The 12,335-nt window shown below is 51.5% G+C and overlaps 2 protein-coding genes across 2 annotated transcripts; both read left to right on the plus strand.

Moving 5' to 3' along the window:
* Positions 1-1,881: 1,881 nt before the first annotated feature.
* On the plus strand, positions 1,882-3,472 carry LOC119294179 (peroxidase 5-like). The gene is made up of 4 exons (XM_037572420.1): positions 1,882-2,142; positions 2,256-2,444; positions 2,531-2,696; positions 2,802-3,472. Exons 1-4 carry the CDS (start codon positions 1,927-1,929, stop codon positions 3,206-3,208), a joined length of 978 nt encoding a protein of 325 aa, XP_037428317.1. The 5' UTR covers positions 1,882-1,926; the 3' UTR covers positions 3,209-3,472.
* A 3,575-nt stretch (positions 3,473-7,047) lies between these two features.
* On the plus strand, positions 7,048-11,041 carry LOC119292051 (peroxidase 5-like). The gene is made up of 4 exons (XM_037570882.1): positions 7,048-7,565; positions 8,185-8,373; positions 10,046-10,211; positions 10,310-11,041. The coding sequence occupies exons 1-4, from the start codon at positions 7,329-7,331 to the stop codon at positions 10,711-10,713; spliced, it is 996 nt and encodes a 331-aa protein (XP_037426779.1). The 5' UTR covers positions 7,048-7,328; the 3' UTR covers positions 10,714-11,041.
* Positions 11,042-12,335: the final 1,294 nt, after the last annotated feature.

Here is a 12,335-nt window from a genome sequence, read left to right on the forward strand (position 1 = left end):
GCGACGACGACGAGGGCGCCCCCGGACCGTCCAACCCGCCGCGCCAACCGGGGGAGGGATGCAGCAGGGACGGCGGCAGCAGAGGCGGCGACGCCGCCGCCGCCGCCGATGACGACGGCGGCGGCGGCGGCGCCTACACGCTGTTCTACAGCCTCCTCGGCATGTAGAACTGCGAGGGCGGGCGGCGGGCGGCGGGGAGCGGCGAGGCAGACGGCGAGGAGCGGCGATGGAGATGGCGAGTGGCGGCCCCTAGTAGTTTTTTCTTTTTTTGTAAAATATGTTTAAGTTTGAACGAACTCGCCGAAGTTTGCAATGAATTTGCGCCGTGTTTATGCCGTGTTTGTGCTGTGTTTAAATTTTTTAAAATAACGTGGACGCCGCGACTGGGTGGCATTACGCCCCCAGCGCGCGGGTTAGCGCCGGTGCGCCTCCAGGGAGCGATTTTTAGCCCCTCCTGAGGGACCAACGGCTGGAGATGCTCTTAGGCACTCTCAGGTGCACATAAAGGGGGCCAGCCGGAACACGGCAGGTAGGGTTTTACCCAATACAAGAGATATGGTTTCTACCTGCAGAATCAGCAAAAGGCGTAAAGTAAGCAGTGCACATTTGTCGGAGTTCAAACAGCAACCCATGGGATGGCGAAGACCGTCGGATCTGGAATCAACGTCGAAGCAGTGTGGACGGTTGGATGGAAGATCAATGGCCGAGCTTGATTTCGGCATGGCGAAGCTGTACTCCGTTAACTGAAGAAATCGACACTTTGCAGCAGTCAGTGTTCAGAGATCCTGACAAGTGGTCACCCGGACGCGCGTGCTACCAAAACCTGGAGCCCTGCCCTGACTCTCAGTCCACTGACGGTAACATCACTTGCAGTTTGATAATCGAATTAGGTGGTTAGTGTACGTCGCACCATTACTATATTTGCTGCCATCCCGGACAAAACATATCTCTGTCAGTGGACTATTGTCGCGCGCGCCCTCACATGGCCGCCGCGCCCATGGAGCCGTTTTTTGCCCCAAAACATGCGCTGACATTATTGATTATCATTCCCTCGCCGTGTATCACAAACGCACATATGTCATACCTGACCTCAGTCTTCAAGGCAACCATCACATGGGTACAATGCACCACCGTACGTGCAATTTGGAAGCCCATATAAACATTGCATTTTGTCGAAAAATATAAACATTGCATGCCGTTTTGCCATGTGCTCTCTAGATACATGGATCCGTATGTAGACAAATCTATATCGATTAATTTGGGATGGAGGTAATAGTACTGCATTTGTACCAAATCTACTACCATGACATGCCCTGCAAAAACCACCTCGATCACCACAACCAAGACGAGAGCTGTCATCATCATCTTTTATCCCTTGCTGGGGATTTAGGTGTATGCTCCGTACCAAATTTCCTCTATATATATATATATATATATATTCAATGAAATGCTGCGCTGACAGCTTTTCGTCAAAAAAAAAAAAAGAAGAGCACGATATGTTGGGCACTTTGGCTCCGTCCCCATCGATCACAGCGGGCAACCAGACTGATGCCTTGACCGACCCACAAGCAAGCTCCAGTTTGTACTAATTCGTAAAGATGAGCCAGTTTGGCCCTTGGAAACCGCAGTGGAGCGGAAGAAGAAAACACACGACGCCCCTGATTTGCCGGCTACTTGCGCGTACGGCTGCACCCACTACAGGCTAATCCCAATGCCATGCCCCAAAATCTTGGCCGTGTTTCTAGCCAGCCTCCACATGCCTAGCACTACACTGCCGAGCTGCCTGCCCCTTTGCTGACCAGAGTAACTGGCACACTCCTTGGCACCATCTGTCCCTATAAATTTCACCTCGCCGTGCAGATTTTGACGCAGCGGTCTCGGTTCGCCTACCTAGTAGCTACCCAATCGACATTTGACAGTGGTCTCATGGCGTTGGTCGTGGTGGTTGGCGCCGCGGTTGTCGCAATGTGGCTACTGGCCGGTGAGGCGCGAGCGCAGGCGCAGCTCCAGGTAGGGTTCTACGCGCACTCGTGCCCCCAGGCGGAGGTCATCGTCAGGGACGAGGTCGGCAGGGCCGTCAGCGCCTACCCCGGCTTCGCCGCCGGCCTCGTCCGCCTCCACTTCCACGACTGCTTCGTCAAGGTTTGCACTACTAGCCAGTATGAAATGCAGGTTGCGATATGCAGGCGTGCGCTCCAGCTCCATTGAAAATGACAGCGATGTATTGATGCGCGGTTGACTGTGGTTCGTGTCAGGGCTGCGACGCGTCGGTGCTGCTGGACTCGACGGCCAACAGCACGGCGGAGAAGGACGCCTCGCCCAACAAGAGCCTCAGGGGGTTCGAGGTCATCGACGCCGCCAAGAAGCGCCTGGAGGCCGCTTGCGCCGGGACCGTCTCCTGCGCCGACATACTCGCCTTCGCCGCCCGTGACAGCGTCGTCCTGGTACGTACGGCGACAAGGCTCATATTGCTAGGAGCCTATGAGGACACTGCTTTGTTCAGCTCTTGCTTACACACCGTCAATGGCAGGCCGGCGGTAGCCCGTACGGCGTCCCGGCCGGGCGGAGGGACGGCAACGTGTCGGCGGCGTCCGACGCGCAGGCGAGCCTGCCCCCGCCCACGGCGAACGTGGCTCACCTCACTGAAGCCTTTGCAAAGAATGGGCTTTCCCAAGAGGACATGGTCACGCTTTCAGGTACCTAGCCCACCCAAACACCCACAGCCCAACTTACATCGACAGCTTCGGGCGGCCCGTGGCATTTTTTTTCCCTCTCTGCATTTCTCATTTGAATACGTTCAGGCGCGCACACGGTCGGCGTGACGCACTGCAGCTCCTTCAGCGCGCGGCTGCACGGGTACAACGCCACCACGGGCACGGGCCAGGACCCGGCAATGGACGCGGCCAAGGCGGCGGAGCTGGCGCGGCAGTGCCCGCCGGGGAGCCCGAAGGCGGTGCCCATGGACGCCGGCAGCCCCAACACGTTCGACACGGGCTACTTCCGCGCCCTGCTGGCCAACCAGGGCGTCCTCGCCTCCGACCAGACGCTCACGTCCGACAACGCCACGGCCGCGCTCGTGGCGCAGAACGCCGGCAACGTCTACCTGTTCGTGACCCGGTTCGGCGACGCCATGGTGAGGATGGGCGGCATCCGGGTGCTCACCGGCGGCGACGGCCAGATACGCACCAACTGCAGGGTCGTAAACTGACAAACACTTGTTTCACTACACGTCACTCATAATCTGGAGTATCTTTTTGGCCGGCTTTGCAAATGCAGTGGAGTTATACATTGATTGAGTTTCGGACACGTACATTGCGTTGCGCGTGAGAGATGTGTGGTGTGCAAGATCTTCCTTTCTCTCTTGATAGGAAAGAGCTTCCAAAAACTGTGCTGCGAGCTTTTGGCAAAGCGTATGCCTGCTTTAGTTATTCGGGTGATGGGTGACGCATGGATCGGCCACGCTGTAGACGTGCTTTTGTCATGTGTCGAGCAACCCTGAGAGCCTACCTAAGAACATGTGCTTACCCTGATTAAAAAAGAAGAAGAGACCTAACAACCAGGCAAAGATTCAGCAGGTTTAATTAGTGTTTACTGAACCGGACAAGCAAGTTGGTAACAACAATTCTAGTTTGAGCTTCCGTGGATTCCGTCCTTAATCAAAAAAGAAGAAGAAACCTAACAACAGCCCTGAAAAAGATTCATCAGCTTCAGTGTTTGCTGAACCGGACAAGCAAGTTGGTAAGAACAATTCTAGTTCGAGTTTTTCTCCTTGATTAAAGCTGCAAAATGGAAATGGCCACGATGAAAGAAAAGCAATCAATCAATCAAGCTTTGTAACGGAGCCGGCAAAGTAGGGATGAGCACAAGACAGGGCTAGGTAAGAAGCTGCTAGGTGGATGGAGCCAATTCTCGCTTTTTTTCAGGAAAGATTATCAACTATCCACTCATGAGGCTAGCATTTCTTCGTTTCTTATTGCCAGGAGGAGACTCGTTGCATGTTGTAGTCGCCTCTTCAGTCCTCACTAAGCAAGTCCATGATGTCTTCTTTCTTTATGGTGGCTGCTCCATATATCATGATTCAGTGAATCCACTCACAGATATATAAAAAAAGCACCAATTAGGCGGATCCAATTCATCTCATCCATGAAATCACTTTGATCCAACGATCTACGTTGCTCTAGAGTTCAGCACTCAACACATTTAGCACTGAACATTAACGTAATAACCTACGCTAACAACTGCCCGCACATGGGAAAGACAGAACTGTTTCCAACAGCTGTAATGCATGCACAATTGCAAACTGGTTGTTAGGAAAAGAACATGGGGGTCCTCCGATTGCGGTCAAACCGACAGCAGTCCATGGCGGATTGATCGGTTGATATACGCTATAAATAGGGGCCAGGTCCTTGTTAGCACGGCTTGCACGCAGCTTCCACCACCAAACACGACCTGCATGTGCAGGCAGGCAGCACCACACCTGTAATTAATCAATCCATCAGTCTGTAGACCAGGCAGGCATGCAGTTAAGAAATGAGGATTCTGTTTCTTCCATCGTCTGAATGAAACCCAACATACGTTTCTAACCACTGAACTGAACCTACACTGTCTTCTTGGCTTGACTAATCGAACATACATTCAGTGGTTTGTGTTCCAAAAGCACCTGCACTGGCAGCAGGTTCATGCTGCCCTCAGCCTTTTTACCTTCCAGGTGTTAACTAATCATCCGTAACTTTACCTAGAAACTGCAGGGACCTGCCTTTTCCGTTCTTCATTCCTTTGGGTAAAGTTTTTGCAGCACACTCCTTAACGAGGAAGGCAGTCGGATCTGGGGCCCGGTTGTCGACTACTAGTCGATTTGCCTGAACTAACCGCACTGACGCACCTCTCCTGGCATGTCCTCTCATTCAGTTAAATATACTCCCGGAGATCTGCTTTAATCATTAATCTTCAGAGAGAGAGATAAAAAGAGAAGAGATTAGTTTTCTGAAGAAGCAGAAGCTGGCAGGAGTCAAATCAAGGCAGCAATCAGTTACGAAAACACTAACGCCCACACGTGTGGGCGTTACCCAACTCGCCCACACGTCCGGATCGCCGTTCACTGTCTTTTGCACGAATCTTGACACAAAAAGGTGAATTTGGTGTGCCACGTAGGACGGGGCTGGTGTGTGGGCGTTGAAAATTTTGCCCACACGCCCGCACCACGCTGTTTGCCAGCTGCGTTGTGTGGGCGAACTGCTTTTCGCCCACACAGCCACCACCTAGGTCATGCGCGTGTGGGCGAACTGCTTTTCGCCCACACGACACTCCTACCTTGTGGATGGCAACTGCACTTACGCGAACGTGGCAACTCGGTACACACACATGGCAACTGTGATTCTTTACTACACGGCAACTGCAGTTACGCGAACGTGGCAACTCGGTACACACACATAGCAACTGTGATTCTTTGCTACACGGCAACTGCAGTTACGTGACGTGGCAACTCGGTACACACACATGGCAACTGTGATTCTTTGCTACACGGCAACTGCAGTTGCGCGTACGTGGCAACCAGATAAACATACATGGACACTGTGATTAACAATACATGACAACTATGGTTGGACCATACGTGACAACTAGGTAAACACATAGGGTAACTACTGTTTTGACCATATGTGGCAAGTAGTTAATCACACACGGCAACTACGGTTTGATTACACGCGACAACTACCATAAATTAGACATGTCAACTATAGTTAACCAAAACAGATAGAGTTGCCATGCTTTTACAACTACACTTGCCATCCCAAATAACTACATCTGCCAACCAGGATGGCAACTAAATCGTCATCCCGCGGGGTACCAAACGTAGCTGTGTCAGGACGTGTGGGCATTTTTTTTTCGTGCCACACGCACGGGGTGGAGATGAGTAGTATTTGTTGGACGTGTGGCACGAAGTAGCCGCGCCCACACGTATGAGCAATTCTAATGTCCGCCTACACACAGCCCGTGTGGGCTGCCTCCTACTCACACCACACATGGTGTGTGGGTGCATGTCGTATATGCACACGTGTGGCAGTTATTAGCGTCCATCAGTTAAGCCATGGAGCGTGCATGTTGGGTGTCGCCCGAGCTGGCAAACTCGATGGGTCGGCGATTCCGCGTTAGCTCTTAGCTGACAGCGTACCGGATGCAACTACTAGTTTCAGTAGCAATCAAGAGACGATCATGGTCATGGCACATCAGCACTTAACTCAAGTAGCTGCAGGGTGGAGTTGGAGTGCGCTGCAAACTGAAGCAAAGCCTACTCACACCTTAATTTCACACCGACCTAACCAACTAGGACACGGTACACCGGAGATCGGACGGAGGACAGGGGTCTAGATCAAATCAGTTGATAACCGCAAGACTGTACTGGATAGCATTAAGTTACCACCGAATGTTCGTTGTAGGGGACACACAAATTGCATAGGCTCCAAGCAGATATGACTCCGTGATGGATGGAGTATCTCTGCCCCTGTCCGTCCGTCCGTCAGTCCATATCTCGTTTTTGGCATCAGATTCTGATGTAGCGGAACAGAAACTACTGGGGCCAGCCAGGCCAGTACTCACAGAGCGCATGGGTGTGGCTCTCAGAGCGCGATAGAGCAGAGAGGAAAGTTCCAACCCACATAAAGAAGAAGCAATCATTGATCGACTAATCATCTGCGGCGCCAGCTTGGCGCAACGCACCCTCTTGTGTCACATGCTCCGTCTCGCCACATTGGTATACACTGCTCACCGCTGCAATCACACTGACATTGTCCGATCGAATTGCCCCTCCCTCGATCCATCCCCGGTAAATCAATCTGTGGCACGCAGCAGCAGATCAGATCAAAACCCGAAAAGTAGGAAGAATTTCACAGATGAATGAATGGATGGGTCTTTCCGTCATGGATCACATCCACAAAAGTTAATTTTATCGCCTCAATGATAGCCCAAAAAGTTTGGGCCCGGGTCCCTCTCTTCCACTAAGCTAGTTGTGCTACTACGCCACTCTCACCACATGGCTCGTGCCACCCTGCCTCACTCGCCTTCGCCCGCCTACAAAACCGGCCTCCGCTCCCACCTGGACTCGCACCGATTTCTCCTCGGCTCCATCCTTAACCAAAGTTAAGAAGATAGCATCGGCATCCCACAGATTAGATAGCGCCACCGGAAAGTTGCTGCTGCTGCTGCTATATATCTCTTGCGGCCTCCAGGCTCCAGCGTCGAGGATTAATTGCCGCTGGTTTAAGGAAGCAAGACCTGACCAGAATTGGTTGTCCGGCCGGTCATCCAGGGAGCTAGGCCAGGGATATACATACATGGAGGCGCCGGCGGCCAGAGGAGGAGCGCGAATGCGGCTGCGGCTGTGGGCGGCGGTGGTGGTGATGGCGATGGCGGCGGCGACGGCGCGGGCGCAGCTGCAGGTCGGGTACTACGACACGCTGTGCCCGGCGGCGGAGATCATCGTGCAGCAGGAGGTCAGCAAGGGGGTGTCCGGCAGCCCCGGCACCGCCGCCGGCCTCCTCCGGCTCCACTTCCACGACTGCTTCGTCAGGGTACGTGCTACTACTCCATCGCAATTCGATACCTCCACCTCCGCTAGCTCCGATTCCCTTCCTTCCATGGACAAGAGCTCAGTTCTCTTGTTGCTTGGCGTGGGATCGAGGTCAGAGGTAGGAGAGATAGATAGACAAGTAGAGATGCGGTGAGTGATCCAATGCTGCGTGATGTCAGCGTGGGGATCGGTGTCCTTGGCTTGCATGTGGAGGAGCCCGCTGAATGTCCTCTTTTGCCGTGCGCCGTGCTCTGCTTCGGCAGTTTCTTCCTCTTTTATTTACAGCGAGGAGCAAGTGGTAGATGCGGGTATGGATCGATCGGGAGCTGAATGGTGACAGTCTGACAGGCCGTTGCCATATGAGTCCATCCTTTTCCGCTGTTTTTTTGTCTTCTTTCTTGGCAAAATTGGATAGAGCCTCGACGCTAACCCCCAACCGCTCGAGGGTGACGCGTTGGGTTGGAGCGATGCTTGACAGTGCATGCTTGGTTGCTTTCATTCATGGACCTGACATCATATAGATCACCAACTCCTACTCGATCGATCGATCATCGCGGCGGATGTGATTCATGATAATAATTGATGTGTTGTTTGCGGTGTGGTGTCGGTGCATGATGCAGGGGTGCGACGGGTCGGTGCTGCTGGACTCGACGCCGGGGAACCAGGCGGAGAAGGACGCGCCGCCAAACTCGAGCCTCCGGGGGTTCGAGGTGATCGACGCGGCCAAGACGCGGCTGGAGCAGGCCTGCTACGGCGTCGTCTCCTGCGCCGACGTGCTCGCCTTCGCCGCCAGAGACGCCCTCGCCCTGGTACGTTACGTTCAGCTTCTTCCATTCACTAGAGGTCACCGTGTGTGTGTGTGTGTGTGTGTCAGGAGCTTCTATGAGAGTTCGTTCGGCAGATCGCCGGCCGGTGGGGCCGGAGGAATGTGGTGTCGGAATATGGAAGCATGCATGTGGCGCGGGCCTCGACCGATCTCCGATCAAGCCTTTTTAACGATGCCACGATCGATCGATCCCCGGGCCTCTCTTTTGCCTTTGCTGTGTATCTTTCTCGAAAAGCAAGCAACCAGGGGCCTGAAAGGAACCGACCGCCTTTTCTCGAAAAGCAAGCAACCAGGGGCAAGAAAGTTTACTTTGAGCCTGTTGCCACTCGTTTTTTAAAAAAAAAAATTTAACTGGTAGTAGTAGTAGAAGTAGAAGATGGGTGCGCGTAGTGGCAGATGCCGATCATTCCCGAGCTTTGCTCCGGTCTCGATGCAAGGGAGATCGCGGACTGCATCCCAGCGCAGGAAGTTCAGATACCCAAGCGATCTGCCGCTCTTTCCCGATGCAGGATTGCAGGCCCTTAATTACTTCTTCAGTTAGTTACTACGCGCAGACAACGGTACAATCCGCTGGTCGGTAGGGGTATCGGTACTGCTGGTAGGAGCAGTGCTAACCACTGTACTGTAGTGGCAGGAGTATTTGTAGATTTTCAGCTGGTTAGAGCAGTTAATGTGTTGTGGGTCGTTCGGGGCTGATACGATACGACCGTTGCAGCATTGGCATTCGTGCTGCTCTTTCACTGACGTACGGGGCCTGTTTCAAGTCGACTCTCAACTCTCATCACGGACAAGATATCCTTCACGAAAAACCATTAGTGCTGAACACTTGGTAGAATTTGTGGCCAACTCGTTTGTTTCGCGGGCTAAAAACTCCTTGACGATCAAGTGCACTGCACTGCCAGTGTGTGGCTGACAATGAGTGACAGTGAACTTGCATTCAGAGAGCTGGAAACAGCACATCAGGCGAACAACCTTGAAAAGAAAAGGACATGTACCGGCAGAGCAGAGCGCCGGTGATGACCGGCGGTTCGGAGTTCCTGTCAATCAGCCAGCATTGCGTGCGCCTGGCGGCGATAATCAAAGAGGGGATGCTATTTATGTAGGGGATCTTGGTCATCGAGCGGCGCACGCCGGGGTGCGTTGGTGGCCGGGCCGACTAGTTTACGTGGATCCGTCGCACGCCCCATGTGGCCGGCACATGCCATGATTTCTGTCTCCGTTCCGAGCCGTCGTCCCCCGCCCCGGCCCATGCCGATGCCGAGCCGTCCTCCACTTAGATGGCATGGCATGGAGCCCCCCATGGCATGGAGCCCCCCATGCCGATGCCGAGCCGTCGTCCCCCGCCCCGGCCCGGCTCACCAACCATGTCCATGTGACGCGTCTCGATCCGTCCTTAGCCCGTGGTTTTTGGCGGCCAGTGCTCGCAAATCCTGGCACGCAACAATGGTGGATACAGATTAAGCTAACGACAGTGTACTGCCGCCACCGACCCCCAAACAGTCTCTGTTTGATCCTCTCCGTGTACCAGACGTTGATTGCTCTAATGGCGTCTTCTCTGAAAACGATGATGATTTCTAAGAGTCGTGAAAATGGCGTGCAGTTTTAGTTTTAGTAGGATGGTAATTAACTGACGATGTGTGTGAATGTGTGTGCAGGTCGGAGGCAGCTCGTACCAGGTGCCGGCCGGGCGACGAGACGGCAACGTCTCGGTGGCGGGGGAGACCAACGGGAACCTGCCGCCGCCGACCGCCAACGTGAACCAGCTCAACCAGATCTTCGGCTCCAAGGGCCTCTCCCAGGCCCAGATGGTCGCGCTCTCAGGTACTTACGCACGTAGTCACCACCTCAGCCCACGTACTGAACCGACGGCCCGAGAGAGAAAGATTTTCTGACTGAATGGACATGAACTTGCTCTGCAGGGGCGCACACGGTGGGTATGGCGCAGTGCAGCTCCTTCAGCAGCCGGCTCTACTCGTACGGGACCAACGGCGGCAAGGACCCCAGCATGGACCCGGCCTACCTGGCCACGCTCACCACGCAGTGCCCGCAGTCCGGCGCCAGCCAGCCCGTGGCCATGGACCCCGTCACGCCCAACACCTTCGACACCAACTACTACGCCAACGTCGCCGCCAACCGCGGCCTGCTCGCCTCCGACCAGGCCCTCCTCGCCGACAACAGCACCGCCGCGCAGGTCCTCGGCTACACCGCCAGCCCCGGCACCTTCCAGACCGACTTTGCCAGCGCCATGGTCGCCATGGGCGCCATCGGCGTGCTCACCGACAACCAAGGCACCATCAGGACCAACTGCAGGGTCGTCGGCTAGCTGCTCGTCCATCAGGAACCTGAACTGAATTTGGTTCTAGTATAGAGTGTAAGAAGCTGTTCGATCGATCTGTACTAGTAGCTAGATAGCTTAGCTTAGCCCCACCGTCCTCTCTTCTTCTTCTTCTTCTTCTTCTTCTTCTTCTTCTTCCTCATGCATGCTTTCTTTCTGCTTTTGTATTCTCTTAATTAGCCTCTGTATGTATGTCTTACTATCTAGCAATTGGATTGGGAAATGTATGTAATGACATGATCACAACATGATTGGGTTTGGGTACCAATGTACCGATATACAGTGCTTAATAAAAACCTATACTACTACAGACAGACATGTGTAATGTGTTGCTGCTAGCGCCACTTCTCTCTGATTTCTTTTCAAAAACTTTTGCGGATAGTCCAGGTAGCACATAGGGCAGATTAAAATAAATCTAAAGTGTCAACCACTGTGTCCAGCAAAAAATTTAACATCTCCCAATTTTTTCCTGGTCTCTTTGTATGGAACAGGATGAATTCTTCAAAACAAAAAAAAACTTCTGATTTTTATTTTGTTTAGTCAGTTTTGATTTAGAAAACAATATACAAAAAAAACTTTGTAAATTTTATAAAAAATATCATAAATTCAAAACTTAAGTTAAGAATTAACTGTTCACTAAAGTAATAAACGTTCTTGGAATCTATTTTCATAAATCTAAAAAATATACTGATTTTTGCAAAAAAAATGTTGATTAATTTAGAAGAAAAAAATAAATACCAGAAGGAAGCAAGAGGAACAACAAAAAGAAAAAAAACAGCAAAAATATGTGTGCGAAAAAACCGAAAATGAAAAAAATAAAATAAAACAAAAAACAAAACCAAAAATAGAAGAAGAATGATACTAGCAGTGAAAAGGCAAATAGAAATAAAGCCTAAACCGACATGTAAAATATCGAAAGGAAGGATTGGTGCCTAATGGGCCTGGCCCGTTTTGGATCGTATAATACCTCTAATATTTAGTTTGTACCAAGTTCCTAGGAAATTTCTTTCAATGCAAAATCCTAGAAAATTGTGTAAATAAAATAAAGAGATTTTTCAACACATTTCATGTTGTTTTTTATCTTAAGTGATAAACCAAGAACACCATGGTAATAATTCTAGAAAAGGATCATAGTAATTTTCTTTTCTGAAAATAGCAGAATTTTTTCTCTTCTAAGAAACCTGAGAATTTAAATACGAATTATGAGAAAAGTACATAATTGTCACAATCAAAACAAATGTATCTTGTGACATAAACACAAACGAAATTGTTATAGGCCATCAGTGAAGGAGACAATTTCTATCTTTACAGTTTACAGTGCTTCATGTTGATCGTTTTTATTAAATGAGCATGTACCCAAAATCTTTGCCATCCAATGCCCCCGTTCAAATCTTTGTTATGTTTGTCAGACATACTACCTCGAATTAAATGAGAACGTGCAACTCTTTACTCCTGACATATACACAAGCACATTGTATTGTGATCTCGCTGCCAATTAAATGAAATATGCACTTATCGCCAAACAGACCACAAGTGGCTTTGATTCCGGGGGTGCGTCACCGTGTGCTCCTCGTCCGCGTCCACCACGTTATACACAATGTGGAACAACG

The sequence above is a fragment of the Triticum dicoccoides genome, chromosome 4B (genome assembly GCF_002162155.2).
Source record: "Triticum dicoccoides isolate Atlit2015 ecotype Zavitan chromosome 4B, WEW_v2.0, whole genome shotgun sequence".
NCBI lineage: Eukaryota > Viridiplantae > Streptophyta > Magnoliopsida > Poales > Poaceae > Triticum > Triticum dicoccoides.